This window comes from Besnoitia besnoiti, chromosome I (genome assembly GCF_002563875.1).
Source record: "Besnoitia besnoiti strain Bb-Ger1 chromosome I, whole genome shotgun sequence".
Classification (NCBI taxonomy): Eukaryota; Apicomplexa; class Conoidasida; order Eucoccidiorida; family Sarcocystidae; genus Besnoitia; species Besnoitia besnoiti.
The window spans coordinates 273,769-295,303 of NC_042356.1; the positions used below are offsets into that span (position 1 = coordinate 273,769).

The window sequence follows — 21,535 nt, forward strand, 5'->3', positions numbered from 1 at the left end:
GAACCCGAAGGCTACTGAGGCAGCTCGCGCCGCACAGCTCTACAGCGCTACGCGTAGCTGCAAGCTTTTTCGGAATCCGTAGGGAGACAGAAGTTCAGCTTCTTGACTGCTCGCTCACACTGGACTCCAGCACATCACTACACTCGGAAAAAAACCCCTTGAGGGTCGTTGTTTACCGGATCCAAGTTTTCTTGTGCTTCTCATGACCATCATGTTTAGTGCATTCGCAGCGAATAGCTAATGTGAAAGCGACTGTGGAAGTGGAGCCTCACTCGTAGAGATCTTGGTTGCCTCAAGAGCGCAAGAGGTGCAGACTGCCTGTGCATGGCGGCTGAAATCCGCTTTCCTCTTTTCTGACTCACACCGATGACCCCTAAACCCTGAACACGCTCTGAGTGTATTCCGCGGTGCAGCGTGCCACTATGGAAACGCGTCTCAATGGAAAACGAACTGCGCTTATGCTGCGGCAGAAACTCCGCTTCACAGACAGAAAGAGAGCGAAAGGCGTTTCCTGCGGGCTTCAACCAGCGGCTCGCGTTGCTGTGAAAAAGCTGTTTTACGCATCAGATGCGCAAGAGATAGACAAACTGCTTTACGCTCGCCCTCACAGCGGCGCAGCAAGCTCGCTCGGCAAGAGAGGCTGGCCTCCGGTCGCAACGAAAACAAAACGGAAAAATGCGGCGCCGAGACATTCAAAGGAAACATTCCCGCACGCAACGATGTGCATATATACGCTAAAATTCACACATGCTCATATATTATATATTTATATATATTTATACATGCATGCGTATTACATATCTTCATGCGTAGGTAGAATACCGGTCCTTCTGTTTAGCTCATGGCAGTGCATACATGCATGCATCGAATGCAAATGTCCGAAGCCAGATTGTCTGCCCAGGTACCCAGACTCGTGAGCTATCCCGAGCCCACGCATACAAGGGCAAGCATACATATATATACATACATATATATGTAACTATATACATATTTGTTTATATATATTTAGAGATATTTTTTTTTTATGTAGTTCTTTGCGGCTACATGCCGGCTCCAATCCATCCTCCGACGCACGCACCGCCGGCGGCCTGTTTGGCGGCGCCGCGCGCGAGGACGGCGGCGGCGGAGACTGAGGCAACTTTGACAGCTTCGTCGCCGTCTGCGCCGATGCGCAGACCCGCGAAGAGCGCGGCGGCGAGCGCCGGCGGGTGAAGCTGCTCGGGAGTCCGCGCGCCTGACGACAACAGCAACCGGCTGGGCGGGACGAAGCGGAGAAGTCTCTGCACGTTGGATAGCACGGCGAGGAAGGCCGGCGACGAGGCGAACGCGGCGGACGCGGCGGAGGTGTCGCGGGGCGGTAGAAAGGCCGCGAGGGAGATCTCGAAGCAGAGTCCGCGCCGAAGAGCCTGCTGCACGTGGCGCCGGCGGATGGTGAACGGCAGTCTCTGCAGGTCAGGGACGAGGCTGCCGCGGGCGTCGCTTGCGCCCGCCACCTCGAGCTCCGCGTCTTCTTCGCGGAGCGCCGCGGCTAGCAGCGCCGACTGCTTGCCTTTCTTCACGTCATTCTCGGGCGGCGACCCGGCCGCCCCCGAGAAGTCGATCGATATCAAGTCGCACTCGCAGCTGCTGCAGGCGAACTGCCACGTCGCGTCGTCTGTAGGCTGCACCGCGACGATGTCGATGCAGCTCGGACCCCGCGCCGCCGCGCCCTCCCCCGACGCGTAGAATGGCGGATTCGGCGGAAACAGCGTGGACAAGGATGCTGCAGAGCTCACGGTGTGCAGCACCACAGTCACGCGGCGCAGCTGCATGAGGTCGCACGAGCGAATCGGATCTGCCGGCGAGACCAGGCACTGGTGGAGCCCTCTTGGCTGGCTGCCGCTCGCCGCTAGGGAGAGTGCGTCGCGCTCGCCGGCCTCAGGATTTTTTTCAGAATTTTTCCCGATTTGCCCTCCACACGCCTTCCCGTGACCTGCATCGAGCGCGCGCAGCTCCGCAGCGGCGCGCGTCTGAGCCGCGCGAGCCGCCGCAGCGCCGTAGGGCAGCAGGTCACCCCACACGGTCGCGAGCGAGGCGGAGACTTCGGAGACACGGGGGACAAGCAGAGCCGAGGAGAGCGGCGGGGCGTCCGGAGAGTGCGGAGAGCGCGGAGCGGCCTTCGGCGCGTAGGCGGACGCAGCCGAGGCGACGCTCGCCGCGAAGGCCGCCGCCGGAAGGAGATGCGGAGGCAGCCGACCGGCTCCTGCTAGCGGCGGAGACGCGGGAGCGGCGGGATCGGAGAGCGGCGGAGACGCGCCCGAAGGCCTCGAGGAGCTCTCAAGAGGCGGCGCGGGGGCAGCGCGACTCCGGTCGCTCGCCGCTGGCTCGTTGGCGCCCAGGCGGCGCGGCGGGGCGTCTGGCGCGAGCGCGTGGAACGGCGAGAGCGAGGAAGGCAACCAGGCGACGAGGGGGGTGTCAAGAGAAGACTGGGGAGCAGAGGGAGGAAGCGGAGCGGCAGCACAAGACTCAGAGGCGCGACGAGGCGCGCCGGGGGCTCGAGGCGGAGAGGCAGGCGGGACTGCAGCGACGCGGACAGGCGCGGACTGAAGCACGGGGAGGGGTTCCCGCAGCGGATGCACGAAGGGCGTCGCGGGCGCGCGCGAGGGAAGCGGCAGATGAAGCGTGGCGTTCACAGCGACTACCTTGTATCCCAGAAAGGACGCGCGCGAAAGGAGCGAGGTAAACGACGGCGAAGCGAGGAGATCCGCGGGCGTCTCCGCGCCCGGCGGAGCCTCCAGGCGCAGGTCAAAGTGCGTAGTCATGTTGAACGCGGAGAGAGGGAGCAGCAAGAAGAGAGAAACGCGTGGCGCTTGGAAGGCCGAGAAGACTCAGATCTGCACAGAAAAGTAAGAGAGGGAAGAAAACGACGGTGGGCGCCTCAAGCCACGCGGCGCCCCATGGCGCTCGGCGCCAGGCTTCTGCATGCACGAGGGGGGGGGTCGACTCGAGATGGGAGGAGACACGCGCCTCCCGAGGACCGAAGAAACACACATCTCCTCAGCACACTCCAAGTGAAATGAACCACGGAGCGTGAGAGAAGAGTTCGTCGCCTGGTTGATGCCCCTTTGTCTCTGAGTCCTGCGCATGCAGAGCGCGAGCTCATGCTTGAGGCCTCGACTGCGCGGAGAAAAGCGGGCGCAGCCGAGGCTGGCTCGGCGTGCCTTGTCGCCTTTTCGGGTCGTGGCTGTGCGCTCGGTTCCTGCTGGCGTGTCTTCACTCTCTGTGCTCTGTCTCCTGCGCATGTGAGTGCGATGCGCAGACAGTTTTAGTTTTGACGACGTCGGTTGCCTTCTCGCCGGCGATCCTGTCTCTCTAGTCCCGACTCGTCTTTAGCAGCGACCTCGTCCCGCCTCCACGAGACCGTGTGCCCGTCTCCAGCCCTTACGCCCTTTCCTCAAGCAGCAAAAGGTCCACCTGAACGTCATCAACGGCGTTGGCACGCCCTCTCTCCGCTTTGGAGAGGAGGCGACGAAGACGCCGTCTTCCCTTTCTTCGTCTTCCTCGTTTTCCGTCTCGAGTCGCCCTGCGCCAAACCCTGATAGCGCGCCCGAGGTCCGCGCCGCCAAGGCTCTCCGCTGTTGAGCCGAGCGCTTTTCCTCTTGGAGCACGCGGCTCTCTCGCCTTCTGACTGCAAAGCCCTTCCTAGAAGGGGAGTCTTCCGTCTGCGCAGGCGCGGCCGCCTTCTTCTCGCGCTTCGCCTTCGCCTCTCATTCGCGCGTTTCACCGCCGCAGCAGGACATACGCGCCGCGCACACGAGGACCTGCAGGAAAAGGAGAGCAAGACAGGACAACCACCGCCTCGCTTTGATTGTGTCTCTTCTGGCTCGTCTCGCGTGCTTTCCTCCCCCTTTCCTTTGCGCGTCAAGGAACTGGGCGCGTCCGAGTCTCGGTGTCTCTGCTGCATGCGGTACCATGGATATTTGACGCCTGCGACCCGGCTGACGCGGAGGGACGCGAGCAGCTCTTTCTTTCTTCCCGCGTCCTGTAGCGAAGCGAGAAAGATGCCGATGCGGGCGAAGAAGGCGCCGAGGCGGCGAGGCACGCAGGAGCCTGCGCGCCACGAGAGGAAGGAGAGGAGCGGCCGCACACGAAACCTTCAGAGGCGAGAGACTACGCAGAAAAAAACGAGGGAAGAGATGCAGCAGCGGAAGGAGAAAAAGAAGGAGGAGGAGGCCCTTAGGGGGCATGCAGCGGCGTTGGTGGCGACAGCCAGTGAGCGCGGCGTGTTTACGAGGCCGCAGTTGAACGGCCTTTCGATTAGCGCGTGTGGTGCTGCGCTCTTCATCATTCACTGTGTGCCTTGCGTCTGTGCTTCTCTCGACCTGAGGCCTGTCGGTAGGTTCACAAACGTCTCCAAGCGGCCTAATTGGTTGTTTTCTAGGTTCACGGGTTCGCCTCCGCGTTGTGCCTTTCTCCTCTCTCTCGTGAGTGTTGTCCTCTGCGGAGTCGCGCTCTCTGCGACTGAAGCAACTGCTTCCCCTTCTGCTTTTTCTTCTCCCTCTATTTCTCCTTCACTTCAGTTTCCATTTTCTTTCTCTGAGTCCGCACCCCACGCTGGCATTCCTCCCTTTCTCCCGGCGCGCGCGCGGGGAATCGACGGAGCGCCTTCCTCTCCGTTAGGGTGGTCGCGGAGCCCTTCTTCGTCGTCTTCAACGGCCGCGTCCGGGGGCTCGACTCTGGCTGCCTCCTCGCTGCTGGCACCGTTTTCTCCGCCTTCTGCGCGGATGTCGACGGCGCCTCTTGGCCGTCGCACTTCGCTTTCCGGCGCTCGACTTTCGCCTTCGTTCCTCGTTTTCCCTCCTTCCTCGGCTCGTCGTCTCGCTTCTTCTCCTGTCCCCGCGTCTCCTCGCTGCCTTGCGTACGCGTCCCTGCGTGTGTCCGCGACGAGGGAGAGGCTAAGTCCTCGCGAGAGAGTTTCCATCTCTTCTCTCCTTTCTCTCAGTGTCTCGCCTTTCTCTTTTGCTTCGCTGGCACCGGGCTCGTCGCTGTGGGCGGCGGCAGACGGCGCCCGCAGCGGAAAGTCGAGGCGGAGGAAATTGTCAGAAGACAGTCGCGAAGAGGGTCAGGCGACTCGCTCGTCACAGCCTCCGTCGCCTTCCTCTTCGCCGCGAATGGGCGCTTCATCTTCGGCTTCTTGTGCGTCCCCCTTCCTCGGTGCCTCATCGGGCTCGGCGGCAGGCGACGGGACGAAGCACGCAGCGGTTCTCGGCGAGCGAAAAAAGTTTTTTCTTGCCCATCTTTCCCTCCGCCCTCTCTCGAGCTTTTGCGCAGCGTGTGTCTCGCGTCTCGTGTCGGTCTTTACTCTGTCTCGCTCGGCGACGCCCTCCTCCTCGCCCTCTGCGAGCTCGGCTTCGGCACCGTCACGGTTCGGTTCGCTGCGCCAGCGCCTGAGCACCGCTATTCCGCTGCTGCTCCTCGCAATTCCGCTGCTTCTGCTTTCGCCCCCCCCGGTTTTCCTCGTTGGCGCTCTTCTGCAGTCCCTGATCTCCATCAAGGAGTTCGCCGATCTCTGTCTGCTGAGAGGCATCTTCAATCCGTCGCTCAAAGTCGCCGCCCTCACGTCCGCTGCGGTCTTCGCCGCAGCCGCGGCTCCCCCGACGTCGAGCCTGCATCTTCTGGTGGGTGTTTCTCTTTTTTTTAAAGCTGGCTCGTTTATATTTGCGGGTGCGCGACTTGCACGGTCCCTAGGCTGTCATTCGTGTTCGTCTGGCATGGCTTACAGCGAAGCTTGCCGCGTTAGTCAGTGTGCTTTGTAGGCCTTCTTCAGAGCTCGCAATGTGACGTCCTCTCCGCGCCTTTTCGCTTCTCCATTTACTCGTGGCCGGCGTGTTTTCTTCTGAGCGTGTCGCCGTTTTTTTCTGCTGCACTCTCTGAATGTTCGGTTCCAGGTTGTGTCGGATTGATCAGCTCAGGTGCCCGCGCGTCTCGCGCCTCTGCTGACGGGCTGGGCTTGCGTCTCTCTGAGTTTCCGCGCGAGGAAGTCTGTGTTTTTCCTCAAGAGACGCAGAGTGCGGGGTTCCGTGTTTGTTTGCGATCGTCGTCGTCGCGTGTGTGTCTCGGTTTCTCGCAGGCGTTCCCGATTTCCGTCGTCTTTCTGTTGGCGTCGCTGCTGCTCTCTTCGCCCTCGACTAAGACCATCGCGGACATCTCCGCGTCGGTCTTCTCGCTCGTCTGGTGCGTCTTCTTGCCCTCCTTCTGGGTCAAGCTGCGCTTTCTCCGCCTCCCCACGACGCAGCCCGGAGGGCCCTTAAAGGCCCTCCGGCCGTCCCTCGCCTCAGCGGCTGCCGCCCCTGCCGCTTGTGCCGCCGCGGCTTCGCCCTCGTCTCCTTTTTCGCGGCTTTTTCGTCTCCCGCAGCCGTACTCGGGCGCCGCGTTGTTGGTGTTTTCTCTGCTGTCGCTCATCGCGTCGGACACGTTCGCGTATCTGATTGGCTGTCGCTTCGGCTCCTCGCCGATCTCCTCGCTCTTCGTCCCGCCGCTCTTCCCGACTCTGCCGCCAGCTGCATGCGTCTCGCCGCGAAAAACCGTGCAAGGCCTCGTCGGCGGGTCCGTCGCGGCGGGCGTCACCGGCGCCCTCGCGGCGTGGATCGTCGAGCGCGCGCTGCCACTGGAGGCCTTGCGAGACGCCGAGAGACACATCGCCGAGAGCCGCGGCCTCGGGCGGCCTCATGCCCTCCTCGACCTCCTGGCTCGCCGCACGCAAACGCTCCACGCCGGCGCAGCGGCGGCCGAAACCGAGGGGCTAGCCGAAGGCGCAGGGGGAGGCGTCGGCGAGGGGGTGTCGGAGCCGGGAGAGTCTTTGGAGCCCACTCCAGGAGATGCGGAAGTGCCTGCCCTGAAGGCCGCCCCCCGCGTCGCCCTGACCGCCCTCCGCACGCTCGCGTCGCTCCTCGCCGCCGGCAAGGTGGCTGCAGCGCGGCCCGCGCCGAGCGCTGCGCCCGCATCGTCGTGCCTGTCGCCTCGCGCGGCGCCGGTTGCTTCGATGTTTGCGTCGCCGCGCAGGGGGGCCGTGGCGGGGCTTCTCGGCTTCTCGCCGTTCGTGCGCGGCTCGGGAGCGCTCTTTGGCGTGCTTCTCTCGCTAGCTGGCGTCCTCGGCGACCTGACGGCAAGCCTCGTGAAGCGCGACGCCGGCGTCAAAGACAGCGGCACGCTGCTGCCGGGCCACGGTGGATGGATAGACCGCACCGACTCGTACCTCCTCGCCGCGCCGCTCGCCTACCTCATCGGCCTCCTCACGCAAGAGTTCTGTGCAGCGGTGCTCGCGCGCGACGCGCTGCTGAGCGACAGAGCCCATCCTAAACCCTAAAACCCAGCCGCGCGGTCGCCTCCGCGGATGAAGACTCGCTTCGCGCAAGGAGATCAGCTCGGAAATGTGTTTTCCGCGTCTGCCGCGCGCGTCCCTGCGGGCTGAGCGGCCGCGCTTACGTGGGCGAACCTGCTGCAATCCGGTGTCTGCTTCCAGGGAACCTTTTCGCACTTCGCGAACTGTCAAACACCCGAGTGCGAGATGACGGCGGTCTTGACTAGTCTCGGGGGGCGTTACATTGCCTTTTTTATCCAGTTTGAGTTGGGCACATAAAAGGTCAGCAGCTTTAACAATGTGCTCCCGAACGCAACTGTACGATGTAAACAGAGGATTTTCTCCACAAAAAATCCCTAGCCTAAACTGCGGAGCCAAGTAGGTCCCAAATGTACGAGGATCAACCATGGCCAGCTGGGCGTCGAAGGGGAGAGTCTTAGCTAAAATTTTTGGACGCAGTCTTCCTGGACAAGCACCTCTTTTCTGTGAAGCACACTTGCGTCTCGCCGTCAGCCTCATCCCAGAGTACCAGAGGCAATGTGGTTCTTGATTCCCCCGACACACACGGCAGCCCTGCGCCTACAGCGACAGCACACGCTCGCGCAGCAAGCACTTTAACGAGGTCTGACCACATACAAAAAAGTTCGAAATCACGCCACATTCTGTGTTGCAGACATAAGCTTTAGAGCAGATCTTTGCTCTGAGAATACTGTCGTCTCGTTGCATCAGTGGACTCAACTCTGCACAAATACTTCACTCGCGCGAGACGACTGCCCATCTCGGGTGATGCCGCACAGCCTCGTCGCCCGGTGCAATACAGAGGAGAGGATGGATTTCGGCGTGCCACATGCTGTTCTGAGTTTCTCCAGTGCAGAGCTGTCTAAGAACTTGGCACATCCCGAAGGTATCTGAGCGCGCCACGTCGCGCCTCCCTTCAGCTCCACGATTTCGGCGCTGCCTCGCTCGAGTATTTTTCTCTCGGTGCGTTCACTAAGCCCTTTCTTTGAAGCGCGAGTGCGATATGCGCCTACACACAGCGTTGAGCACAAATGCGTAAGTGGCTAGGAAACTATACGGCGATGCAATAACAGAATATACGCACTAGCGAGCTCTTTTGCGGTTTTCTTCCGCTAACGGCGAGCAGGATGTGTGTTTCGAGGAAGATAGTTGCTGAGCCGGGAGGTTACGTACTAGCCGGCTACTCCTCCGCGGCGCTTCTGTGAATAAGCATATCTGTGATGTGCAAGGCGGTGCTGATATTATTTCCAAATTTAGAGCTTCGAGAGAGCGTTACAGAGACATCTGCAGAAGCCAAGTAGGAACAGTCACTCTCAAGCTCCGATGCTTCGCGTTTGAATTGTGAAAGCTGCAGTTGTTTCACACAAGAAAGACGTTTCCCAGGTCTCTACGTGTATTTTTGTATCCACGTATATATTCAAATATATATATATATATATATATATATATATGTAGTTTTATATATCAACTCGTGGACGTCTATGTGTCGTGCTGCATGTGCATGCGGTAGTCGCCTCGTTGTGCAGAGGAGGTCTTTGATTTCTCGTCTCTCTCCCGCGCTCAAATCTCTCTTCACTCGTCCTCCTTACGCACGCGTGTGGAAGTTTCGAAACGTCCATATTCGCAATTTATCGAGGACGTGGTCTCTGGAAGCAGGTCAACAACTGTAACGCGCGCAGGAACTCGAGCCGCGTGCTGGACGCCAGACGACTTTATGAATGAAACGGTCGCTGAAGCAAAGCAGTCACGGTTTCACTACGTAGATGCAGTTTCAACGAGAAAGCGGAAAGAAATTCTGTTGATGGCGCTTCTCACAGCAGAGAGCAGCGACACGCCGTCCTTTTCTCGCCCGATGTCTCCGTTGCATGCATGCATGTAAAGGTTAAGGCCGTCAATCACAGAAGCCAAAAGAAACAGGAGCGCTAGCTCTCAAGCTCCCTGACAAAAAATCAGGGTTTTTCGCACTCATTCCGCGAAAGCGGTTTCGCTGAAATACTCCGAACACGAGGCAGAAACCACAAAGAAGGTCGCCGCATGCGCTTCGTCGTGCACAGCTACGGCGCTCGCGGTGTGCGCGATGCATCTGCTGCAGTCTACGCGTTATCTTTCCCTCTTTACGATTCCTCTTTCGTCACTTTTCCGTTTCGTCTTTTCTGTCAGCCTGTGCATTACTCAGCATTCCCTCGCATAGGCCCTTTCCGCTCGCGATCTTTTTTTTTTGCGGCGATTCTCGACAGGAAGGTGCCCAGCTGAGTTCACCCGCCAGGCGCGAGGAGATGAGGGTGCTGCACCGCGCGCTGCGGAGCCCGCGCGCTCGCTTGCAGAGAGGAGTCGTTTCGTGCGCATTCCGCGCCTCTGCGCGTTCATCTTTTTCTCCTTCTGAGGCGGCGGTGAGCGACGCCTCGCTTCGCCCCTCGTGGGCGGCAGCAGCTCTCAACCGGACTTCGCGCGCGTCGGCTCTCGCGCTCTCAGGCCGCGTGTGTTTGATTCCTTCAGATTCGTCTTCGAGTCGCTGTCTCGCGTCTCGGTTGAGGCAGCATCTTTCACAACGAGGGGGGCGGAGGAAGCACGAAGCCGCGGCGCGAGGAAACGCCGACGCAGTGCGACACCAACGTGAAACAGCCGCACACGCAGAACTGCCTCGAGAGAGGAAACGCAGTTTACACTCGCTCCCTTTATCTCTATCTGCGTCTCGTTTCGGTTCCAAGCCGATGCTGCTCGCCTCTTCCGCTCCTCCTGCATCTCTGTGCAGCTCTCAGGGCGGCGGGTCGACTGGAGCCCTGCGATCTTTCCTCCCTTCTCGTCTTTCTCCCTCTTGGCTGCCTCTGCGTGGGCTCTCTGCGCCTAACGCTGTCTCCGCACGCGCTGTTGCACGCCTGTCGACTTCCTGCCCTGCGTCGGGGGCTCGTCGCGCGGCGTTTTCTTCTCTCGCGCTCCCTGGGCAGCCTGACCTGGCGCCTGCGGAGGTTGCCTCTTTGGACCTGCGTGCGCAATTTCGTCCTGACCACGTTTGGCGGGCGTCGCCTGCGGAGCTCCCTGCGCTCCTCGAAGCTGCCTCGCGCGCGGAAGACAACGAGAATCTCCGCCTCCTTGAGCGCGAAATCGCCAGCCTCGCAGCTGGGAACGGCGCGCGTGACGCGCCGCGAGGAGGTCAGGGAGAGAAAGAAAAGGATGCCGGTCAAGCCGAACGAGAGGCGAGGGAGGGGGGAGATCTGCGGATGGAAGAGTGGGAGGCACTTGCTCTGCAAGACGCGACGAAACGCCCATCCAGTCAAAAACCTCTGACTCTTTCAGGGGTCGCACCAGCAGTTGCGGCTTCATGTGCGCTCTCCTCTTCAGCTTCCTCTCAGCCTTCCTTGCTTGCTTCGCTGCGCGCCAAGGGCGTCCTGCCGTCAGCATCCTTCTGGCGGCATGTGCAGCGGCGCGTGGAGATCTGCGAAGACCTCCTCTCCAACGCCCAACTCGCTTCGCTTCTTCTTTCGGCAGGCAAAGTGCGTCGAGGGCTTGCACGCAGACTCGTGGGCTTTCCTGAAATCAAAGCTTGCGTTCATCTTGAGTTCATCCACCTATCTAAACGTGGGGGTTTCAGCTGTGTAAGCGGCGTCCCACGCATCGCGTCCGCCGCTTTCCTCTCTCTTGTGCCCCGTCTATTCCCTCATTTTTTCACGCATATAAATATATATTTATATGCTATATGCATGTATATATATCACCTGTATATATATACTATATATATACTATATTATATATATATATATATATATATATATATATATTCGCTGCTCCCTATGCACACGGACCCATGCCTTTGTGCGTGTGTATGAAGTTTCTACGCATATGCGGGATTCAGTGCGTGTTCTCATTTCTTCTAGTCGGAGCCTATAGATAACTAATATGTATATACATATATATACATAAATCTACCTATATATATGCATCTATATATATATATATATATATATATATATACTCATGCGTACTGTATTACGTATTGTGCAAGAGAGTGAGCCTCTCTGCGGAATCACGCCTTTTCGCGACGGCGCCGTGGCGACTGCAGGATTGCGCCTTGTGATCCTTACATCATTCTCGTGGATCCGTTTTGTTCTCTGTTGCATGCGCGCTTCATTTCCACGTTTTTCGGCGGCATGCGCATGTGTCCGCACGCGCTTCACGAGGCTGGTGACGATGAGTGAACGCGATGGATTCGATGTATGCATCTTACTAAAACTGAGGAGATTCATGTAGATTTGTGTGAACGATAGGCCTGCGTGAGTGTGCTAGAATACGCCAAGGCTGTTCGTTGGCTGCGCGTGAGCAGGGAGGAAGACACATATGCTCGGTCTGTGTCTCCGATTTGCCGCGAGTTTTGCTTGAGTGTGTCTCTGCTTGCAGGCGAACGCGGCGCCCGCCTGCGCGGCCTTTTTCTTCTCCCTCCTCTCACAGCGCGCGCGCGCCTTCCTTGCCGCCGCGGCGCCCTCAGAGCGCAGCGCTTTCGCCATTCAGTCCTCTGAAGCTTCGCCTGTGTCTCCCTCGGGCTCGAGGTCGCTGTCTTTCGGCGCGACTCCTCCGTCGTTCCTTCCGCCGCCACTCGCGGTGGCGGTTTTTAACTTCGCGCTGCGTCAAGCCGCGACGGCCTCCGCGGAAGATGCAGACAGCCGCAACCCCGACGGCGAGGAGGCGCATCCGCCCCAGAGTTCGCCGCGGGCACCTGGGGCGTCTGTCGGCTCGCGCGACGACGCGGCTGGCGCGACTGGCGCGGCTGGCGCGCTGAGTGAAACGCGGGTGTCGCGGCGCGAGTGCGAACTGCTGATGAAGGCCCTTGTCGTGTCTCTGAGTCGCGCCTGCGCGTTCTTTGGCGTCTCGACTAAATCTCAGTCCGCGTCACACAACGCGGTGAAGAGAGCGGACGCCCGCGCTCTAGACGCCGCACTTCTCCTGACGAGCTGCAGCGCCCGCTACGCCCACCTCGCCCAAACATGTTGTCTCTCCTCGCCAACTCGCTCGCACGACGTCCTGCGCCTCGCGGTGCTTTTTGAAGAAGCGGTGTTTCCACTTCTCAACGCATCGCTGCCTCAGGTGCGTGGACGGGCGCAGAGAACTCGTTCTAATTAGAGCCGAATTCCGAGGAAATCTACGGTTTTAGAAGCGACGCGGACTCGCTGCGGGACACGGCCGCACAGAGAGAGTGAGACAGTGGAGCGCAGCCGATCGCGTCTCTCCTGCAAAGCCCCGCAGCAAATTCATTTGCGAAATCCTCAGCGCCTGCCAGCGTGGTGTGCCTCAGACCGCTCTCCGCAGCGAGTGAGAGGAGGCCAGAAGATGCTGAACTCTGCGCGTGCGAGATTTCGTTTTTGGTTGCAGATGTCGCCCAAGCAAACGGTCTGTCTTCTGCACTCTCTGAGCCGCCTGACTCATCATCCAGTCTTCTTTCTTTCGCCTTCCGGAGCGCCGTACAAAGGTGTCTTCGCTGCCCCGAGCTACGCGTCGGCTGCGTCTTCAGCTTCTTCGTCTGCGCTGGTTTCCGCGTCTTCAACAGCTGCGCCTTGTTCGCTTGACCTCGCGTCGGCGCCCGCTCCTTCTCCGCCGGCGCATCTTCTGCTTCGCGCGGTCGACAGGCTGGCGTCGTTCCTCCGCGCGCAGCCTGCGGAGGCATCCGAGATGCGGAGAAATGAAGCCTCGCGACGCGAAGAAGGGTGCGGCGACTTTACCAGGAGCTCTGCGGAAGTCTTTCTCTCCCCATCTGCTCCGGACCCACCTTCTTCTCTCTCCAAGTCGTGCCGTCTCGATTCGTCTGTCTCTCCCGTCTCGGCGCTGCAACCGGCTTCGCCTGCGGCGCTGCTTGACCCGAATAGTCTGTCTTATGCCCTCCACTCCGTCTTCCTTCTTGACCTCGCTGTGAACGCGCACCTGCGACTTCAGCAGGCGCCTCGCTCGGCCGCCGTCTCTGCACATCCGTCTCCAAGCGTCTCCTCGTTTTACCTCGAGGCCCTCGCGCCGCGTCTTCCTCCGCTCCTCGAGGCTCTCATCGGCACGCTCGCCTCGCCTCCATCTTCTTCTTCAGCTCCTTCTCCGCAGCCGGCGTCTCCGTCTGACGCTCGCTCAGCGCCGACAGCAGCTGAGGGGGGCGGCGTCTCCGCGTCGGGCCTGTCGGGCGGTGGTGCGTCGCCTCGCGTTTTTTCGACCCCTAAATTCGCGTCGGTCTCTCAAGTGCTTCGCGCGTTCCTGCCGATCCTCACGCGGCAACTCCTCGCGCTTCCAGACCTGGCTGCCTTGCTGCTGTTTCACCTCGCGCGGCTCACCCCCGCGCTCTTTCGGCGTGGCGAGGGCATGAGCCGCGGCGGCTTGGTGGCGTTGAAGCGCGAGGAAGACGGCGGAGGCGACGGAGGCGCCGGCGGCGGTCGCCTGCAGCAGCAACACGCGCGGCAGCTCTACATCTTCCTTCTCTCCTCGCTGGTCACCCAGGAGCCGTCGCTCGCTCTCGCGCGCGAACCGATTGCGTCGCGACTCCTGCCGTCGCCCGGAGACTCGGCACACCTCCGCGAAGGCGCGTTCGTGTCGGCGTCTGCGCCTGCTTCACCAGCCGCAGCCTCTCGCTCAGGTTCCCTCGAGGAGTTCGATGCCGTCGAGGACGCGCAGCTGTATCTGCAGACTCAGCAGCTCTCTCGCGACGGTGTGCCAAGCCCGTTCGCTCCCCCCTCGGCGTCTCGCTTCGGCGCCGCGGCGTCCACGCCGGCCTCCGCTGCCGCGCCTGCGACGGGTCTTTCTGTGCCCTCGTTTTCCTCTCCCTCGGGCTCGTCTGCGGGTGCGCTGGTGCAGCTTGACGTCTCGGCTGTCGCGCTGAAGCGCAGCGTCCGGGGGACGCTCCGCGTGGCGCTGGAGCCCCTTCTGACGACGTTGCCGGCGCTGTCGGCCGCCAAGCTGCTGCAGGTGGTGAATATCGTCCTCAGCACTTCTTCGCTGCGGCATCCGCTCTCCGTCGTCGCGCAGCTACTGGGCGAACTCGAAGCGCGCGTGAAGCCAAGCGGCGCCGCGGAGGCGCGGGCGCGCATCGCCTTGCGTGATCTGGGCGCGGTGGCGGCCGCGGGCGCGCAGCTGGTGCAGATTAAGCGCGGGTGGCACGAGGGCGCGCGCGGCGCGGCAGCCGCCGCCGATAATCCCGACGCAAGGAAGAGCAAAGAGGAGCTTCAGATCGCCATCCAGCAGCAGTTCCGCGCACTCCTCGTCGCCGTCGCCGAGAGCGCGGAGGAGGCGCTCGCGAGCGCAGAGCAACGCGCAGGAGAAGGCGCGGACGACGTCATAGTTGAGAACTGGAGCGATGACGAGGGCGCGAGGGTCGCACGGAGCCCCTTCTACGAGACGTGGAGGGACGACGACGGTGAGGCCGTCGATGGCGGAGACGCGGGCGAGGGAGGCAGTGAGGCCGCCTACACGACCGCGGGAGAGACGGCGACTGACGCGGCCGCAGACGCAACACGAACGCCCGGTCCTAAGAAACGGGACTGCGAAGACGAAAGCAGCATCTTGCACGATCCTCGCGCTCTTTTGGAACTGATTGCGGTCTTCGACGTGGCGGGGATGACTCGGCCGCGTCTCGCTGCGCTGGTGGCGCGGCGCATTCTCTCCTACCCCAGGTTCCGCGAAGTCTTTGGACTCGAAACACCTGGAGAGTCGCCAGTCTCTCTCTCCACCGATGTGGAGCGCGAGGCGCTCGCGCTGGCTCTGCCTGAAGCGGAGGCTGCGCGGGGAAGACGCAGGAGGCAGAGAGGCGAGAAGAAAGAAAATGACACCGCCCAGTATCGCAGCGACGACGACGGCAGCGGAGACGTGACCCATGAGAGGACTTCTTCGGAGTCGTTCCTGCACGCGCACCTGGAAGAGATTTTTCATCTTCTTCACTTCGTGGCAGACTCTGGCTCGTCAGGCGCCGTGGCTTCTCCCGACGTCAACGCCGGATCTTCGCTTTTCGCGCATCTGCTGCCGCCGCTCTCTTCGCCGCAGCTGCTGGCCTCACTCTCTGTCGAACTGCTCCTCTCCGCACTCGACACGCTTCGCCCTCTGCTGCGAAACCGACACACGATGCTGAACCCGCAAGCGGAGGAAGAATCTGCACAGGACGGCCGCGCAAGCATCTCTTATTCTCAAACGCATGCGCAGTCTACACACGCAGACCCGAGCCGCTTCGGCGCCGGCGCGGACTCCCGACCTCACGCAGAGCGGTTTCTCTTCGTCCTGCAAAAGTCCTGCCTCACGACGACCTTTCTGGGCTCTCTGCGAAACGGGGAGTTGCTGCTTCTCGAAGAGCTCCTGAGGGAGCTGGGCGAACGCAACCTGCGAGTTGAAGAAGAACGCATGCAGCGCGGACTGTCAGAGCCTCTGCCGAAACGTGTGCCCCCCCCAGGCGCGCTAGGCCCGTTCTGAGTGTACTTCGAGGCGACCATTTTCTTTTCCGCGGAAGACGCTGAGCTGACTGTCCTCGCCAGAGGAGATGCGTAGAGCAGACCGCGCCGACCAGTCACGCACTGGCGCCACTGCCGTCTTCTGAGCAGATCGGTTTCTCTGTGAAGAGACTATACGCGACGTCGCGCAACTCCCGTAGAGCAACAGGAGGTGGACAGGGCCTCGTAAGAGAGAGGCCGCGTTCAAAGGCAACTGGCTAGAGGAGCCCAGACTTTGCAGGAGTACGAGTGAGTCGTAGTTTGCGTCCAGTTCTGTTTCTTCGTGCCTCCTGCATGCTGACACCTTCTACACTGCTGGCGCTAGGGATTCTGTTGTGTACGTCTGAGAGACCGCGTCGCCTGCGCGGGCGACGACGGCGCTGCCGGATGTCGCTCGCGCTCGCTTTTTTCTTAGCATTGAGAGCGCGCAGAAAGAGTGAAGCGGTCGTCGACAACTTCTTAGTGGACGCCGGTGCACTAGATTGAGACACCAATGCACGAGTCAACAGATTTGAGTCGCGACTTGCCTCGAAACCCGAGTCACAGAAGCTAAAAACGCGGAAGATGCTGGGTAGTGCAACAAGGATGGACGGAGGGCGCAGAGCTGGTGGCGATCTCTGCACCCTGTCATCTCCGCCCTCCTGCGGTAGTTCGCTCTCTCCCCCTCCGCATCGCGGGAGACAACCTGCAGAACTTGTTGTCTGCGAGTGTCGCCAAGAACGCGAGGCAATGAAACAAAATGTAAGAGCTAACACATACGGCTGACCATAATGCTGTGGATGGGAGCTGAGCTTCACTTCGAACTCCTTGCTCTGTAAGATATCGCTTGGTCTGTGAGGGTTTGCTTGACGCATCGAGAAACAGAGTAGACCACGAGAGTGGCGTGCGGTTCCACGCAAAAAAGATTATCACCGCACACGGTTCAGGAGCCCGCGGCTCCTCGAAAGAAATATCGATTCCACACTCCTATTTATGGTGCAAGGGGGAAGAAAAGGAACGCGACGCGGTGGTGGAACAAAATCGACGCTCTGAGGAAGCGGTCACGTCAGCACGCGAAGGCTAACGTGGTCGCTTTCCGCACACAAGCATGTCTCAATGCTAGAGGTCGCACGCGTCTCGACGCCTGTCGATTAGTATGGTTGGTTCGTAGCACCCAAACGCCAGCAAGCGAAATCTGGGCTCAGATCACAACACTGCGGAACCTTTCAAATCACCATTTTCCTCGCCTCGTCCGCAGAGCTGGAGGGCCTTTTTCGTTCGTTTGCTTGTCGGAAGACACCGTAAACACACTCCTCGAGTTAGACAGCGGCGAGACCGGGAGACGACACATGTCTGTCACGCGAGTGTGAGAAGTCATGTCACCGGAATGCAGCTGCGCCGTCGAGGGAGGCAGGCTTTATTTGAAGCACTGCTGCATCCACACACACGGAGAAGTCTGCCGATGCTGTTTTAAAGACTGCGCTTTATCCCCTGCCTCCCTCCCGCCCTCTCCCTCGGCTCCGCTTGTCTCTCCTCTCTCGCTCATTTAAGCCATCAGCCGCTAGCATCAGATTTTGTCAGCTGCCCATCTTGGGGGGGGCGCGCATCCGCACGGAGAGTCTTCGAAATATCCTCTTGATTTGCTTGTCTTTTGAACGCCTCCTGCGCGCTCTCTCGTCTTCGCCTCTCTCTTAGCTCCTTCGCCAGGCGGCTCCGCTCTGGTACGACGTGCAAGCAAGAGTAGAGAGCGGTCGAGAGGCGAGAGACTCGGTCGCCAATAATCTGCAAGCTCTCGTCGCGTTCATCGTCCGTCGGCGACAGAGGATAAAAACCGTCTTCGCACGTGAACGTGTTTTCTTGATTTCTCAGTCTCGCCAAGTTCCAAAGGGCCCCCGCACAGAAGAGAAGCGATACAAGGTTGATCCCAATCATAACCGCGGAGGTGGCAGGCTGTGTCGGGTTCGTCTTGCTGCCTTTTGGCGTCCCCTGCTCTGCCCCGCACGTGAGCACAGGTGAGGAAACGTCGCTTTCCACGCTTCTCAAACTCACCTCTCGCGTCTGAACACGCTGCGGGGTAGGGCGGCGCGAGCACGAAGGACCTCGCAGCTGTAGCGCTGCCTCGTCTGGTTTATCAGCGACAACCGTAACCTTGTCTAAGGATGCTTCCGTGGGGAAACCTCCCAGCTTGCTGACGTCGCTCGGGCGCTCGCCGTCCTGTTTTGCACGCTGCCGCAACGGCGGAAAAGAGGCAGGTGACAGGCGCTGAAATAAGAGCGGAGGTAGGCGCCGCAAGGGGGTGTCTACATCTGTCGGTGCCCGCATCATAGGAAGCCTTGAAGACGCTCCTTGTCCGTGTGTCGCACCAGAAACACCGGGGCACTGTGCGCCACGCGGTTTGTCCTCCTGGTGCTGGTTTGCAGACTGACAGGAAAAGGCTGTCTCCCGAGAGCCGGTGCCTGGACCCTCGTCCGCTCCCTGCAAGTTCCAAACACTCGTGGCAGCGTCCACGCCTTTGCGAAAGTCTCCAGGGGCTGCTGTGACGCCCATATTCCTCTCTTCGTGAATTTGCCGTGGGAGATGTTTGTCGCGGTTCTGCTGCTTCTGCGCCTCTCTGATTTCTGAGAGCCCCAGTTCGAGATCTCGAACTGATCTCTGAAGACGTTCGATATCTGATTCGCGCTGTTCAGCCCGTTGGCACTGGGCCTTGAGCGCACCCCACTCTCTCTCCATCGCCTCCACTTTCGCTTCTGTTTTCTGGACCATCTCCCTCGCTTCACCACACTTCTCGTCCAGCCGGCCTGCATGTAAGGCCGCCCGATCGGTCTCCGTGAACGCTCGACATGCCGCTGCTTCAGTGTCTCTTCCCTTTCTCAACATCTTGACTCTGAAAAGACGCATGTCGTCCCGCAGCTCATCGATAGCGAGCGAAAGCTCGTCCGCACGCTCGTGCAATTTCCGCGAAGCTGAGCCAGCCTTCAGCACCCACGCTGCCATCGCGTTCTGACGCTCTTTCACTTGCTGAACTATCACGCGCACTTTCTCGAGCTCCTGATGGGCTCGCCGCACTTCGTGCCCTGCCGCGTCACACAGATGCCGGAACTCTGCCAGAATCCGCTCTGCACGCACGTTAGCCCTCTCAGACGCCGCGGCTGCCAGGTCTTGTGAAGAAGAATCCTTCCATCTGCCGGCGTTACTGTGCTGGCTTGCCGTACAGCCACCAGCGTCGCAGTCCCCTCCCGGAGACGCCGATAGTCCCGTCCCTGTTTCTCCTTGTGCCGCGTGCGAAACCGAGTTATATGCCTTGCCACCAAAACTGGCACAGCTCGTTGCGGAAGAGCTGGACACGCTGGAGGAAAGGTCAGGCTCCTCCGCATGGCCAGGGGAGCTTCCAGGAGCACCGCGGCCCCAGCTTCTGCTCCCCCCGACAGCGTCGCCGTTCCGCAGCGAATGAGACCACATGCGAGAGCTTGCAAGCAGGCCTTTCCCCGGCTCTCCCAATGTAGATGTACCACATCCTTCAGCGTCTCTGCGCATCGGTGTTTGACACACATCCGCAGCGGACGCGAAGCGGCTGGCCGCAGGCGTGCTGGATTTGCAGCTGTCCCGAGCTGTCGCCCCGTCGATTTCGGCCGCTCCGCCTTCGCGCTGGCGCGGCACGAGGACACGCGGAAGCATTTGATTTCCTTCCTCAAAACTGTCAGCACGACTCGATGAGCTGGAGAATAGCTCTCGTCCACCATTTCCCGAGAGAGTCCTTAACGCTGTTGGTGGGATCTTGCTGCACTCTTCATCTACTTGCCGTATCCAGTCATCACAGGTGTCCTCTACCGGCGTCTGACTCCCGTCAGCTGCCCCGGAACTCCGAGACGCTTGCTTGTCTAGAGTAGGAAGATCCTCGTAACGCAACCACGTTACGTGCTTGCTCTGGTCCCCCCTGTCCGTGGAAAGCGAGATGTCTCTCAGTTCTTTTCCGTTCGCCTCCTGGCGGCGCTCACCCGATGAATCTGCAACTCGCGAAGGCGTTTCGCCCGGTATGGCCTCACCACTCACTCTCCCATCCGATTTCATGCTGCTCCCTCCGTTGAACGGCAGAATAAAAACACCATCTGCTCTTTGTCGAGCTCCGCCTCCATCAGCACCGACGGTTTCACTAGGGAGAAACGCGCTTTCCCCTTCCTTCTGCGTGGCAAGATAGTCACCTGCCAGCCATCCGTTCTGAAGCCCGCAGCGCAGGCACGCTGGCTCTGTCTTCTGCACGGATGGATCGATTAGCAAACCTTGCGACGCAGGTTTATCTGACGGTTTGCGAGAAGTGAATTCCTCTCTCTCCAACCGCTTCAACTCTTTTAGCATTCGTTTTTCCTCCGCAGTCCATCCACTGGCCCCACTACCTCCGATAGTGTGTGCCTCCGCCAAAAGCAAATCCCACGTTTTCTTCGGGATCTGACTGAGCCTCTGTTCCTTTTCTTGCTGACCCAGCAACGCCTTGCGCGTGTCAGTCTGCGTTGCTTCCATGAATTCCTGCATCACCTTCTGACCGCAAAAGCTGTCACTGCTTGCCTGGAAATCCTGTGACCTCCCTCTCTTCGCGCAACTTGCGACCCCTTCAAACGGTTCAGACACCTCCACATCAAGATCCACTGTCTGCTCCTCTGCGGCTTGCCCCAACTTGTCCTCTGCCTGCCGTTGCTCCAAAGACGTTTGTGATACAGTCTTGCTCAGTCCTTTCACTGTGCCTGTTACCCCATCTCCCCCCGCTGTCACAAATGCTGCGTTCATCGGTTCGGCAGACGCATGTCCCTGCTGATTTTTCTTGGGCGTGTCTGCTGAAAATTCTTCGACCTGCATCCCGCTTTGCACAAGCCCGCATGAGTCGCCAGTTTCTCCTGACTTTCGCTCCTCAGGCGCCACTGGGACTGCGGGTGGTGACAATGACGACGTTTCTTGAAGCTTGGGAGTGGCGATATGCGGATCGACTGCCCCCTCGTCAAGATGCACACGCTGCAGCTCTTCTCTTGCGTGTGAAAGCGACATGAGCCTTTGAACTTTCGAAAGAGTATGCTCGTACACTTGTTTTTGCCAGGCGGAGTGGATGCCTGCGTTTCGTTGTTTGTGCCTCCTACTCCAGAAAAAATCCACCACGAGCCCTGGACTCACAGACGAGGTGGTCTCGAGACAAGCTAGGCTCGGTGGCGTGCGCGTATCGGCGACTCTGGGCTCGTCCGCTTGCTGCCCTGCGCCAACGTAGCGATCTGGATGGCGCCTGCAGAGATGTGGATCTTTGTTGCTCGCTGCTAGGCTATTCAGCGAGAATCCCGCCGGGAACGTTGACAGCGTTCCTATGCTCCTGGACGGCGGGGGCAGCTGTGCGTGGCAGGCACTGGAGTCTCCCTGACTACGCGGCAAATGGGCATCTTCGGCACGACTGGGAAAGAACGAGGGCCATTTTGTCTCATTACTACCGCTACGTGGTTCCGCATTGTCTCGCATGCGGTTAAAAAAACGGAAAGAACTGCTTGCTCGCGTTTGCATAGATACTGCCCGCCTTCGGGAGGTACTGAAGTGACCTGTGCAGCCAGAAGAGCTGCTGTAGAGGCCACCACGGGCAACTGAGGAATGCCACACCGCTCTGACACCTGATGTCCGCAGACTCATCTTGACACACAGCAGCCACGCGTCGCTAGAGTGAGTAGATAACTATAGAGCCACGAAGGGAACTTATCCACGCCCTGACGCAACACCTCAAACAACAAGTAGACGGCGA

General features: G+C 60.0%; 4 protein-coding genes across 4 annotated transcripts; 2 read left to right on the forward strand and 2 right to left on the reverse strand.

Moving 5' to 3' along the window:
- Positions 1–1,040: 1,040 nt before the first annotated feature.
- BESB_000350 (uncharacterized protein) lies at positions 1,041–2,801 on the reverse strand (the record flags this gene model as incomplete). Its single annotated transcript, XM_029358790.1, has 1 exon — positions 1,041–2,801. The coding sequence occupies one exon, from the start codon at positions 2,799–2,801 to the stop codon at positions 1,041–1,043; it is 1,761 nt and encodes a 586-aa protein (XP_029221702.1).
- Positions 2,802–4,040: 1,239 nt separating this feature from the next.
- BESB_000360 (phosphatidate cytidylyltransferase) lies at positions 4,041–7,345 on the forward strand (the record flags this gene model as incomplete). Its single annotated transcript, XM_029358791.1, has 2 exons — positions 4,041–5,657; positions 6,110–7,345. 2 exons carry the CDS (start codon positions 4,041–4,043, stop codon positions 7,343–7,345), a joined length of 2,853 nt encoding a protein of 950 aa, XP_029221703.1.
- Positions 7,346–9,633: 2,288 nt separating this feature from the next.
- On the forward strand, positions 9,634–15,775 carry BESB_000370 (uncharacterized protein; the record flags this gene model as incomplete). Its single annotated transcript, XM_029358792.1, has 3 exons — positions 9,634–10,848; positions 11,750–12,433; positions 12,719–15,775. The coding sequence occupies 3 exons, from the start codon at positions 9,634–9,636 to the stop codon at positions 15,773–15,775; spliced, it is 4,956 nt and encodes a 1,651-aa protein (XP_029221704.1).
- A 1,550-nt stretch (positions 15,776–17,325) lies between these two features.
- Positions 17,326–21,426, reverse strand: BESB_000380 (uncharacterized protein; the record flags this gene model as incomplete). Its single annotated transcript, XM_029358793.1, has 1 exon — positions 17,326–21,426. The coding sequence occupies one exon, from the start codon at positions 21,424–21,426 to the stop codon at positions 17,326–17,328; it is 4,101 nt and encodes a 1,366-aa protein (XP_029221705.1).
- Positions 21,427–21,535: the final 109 nt, after the last annotated feature.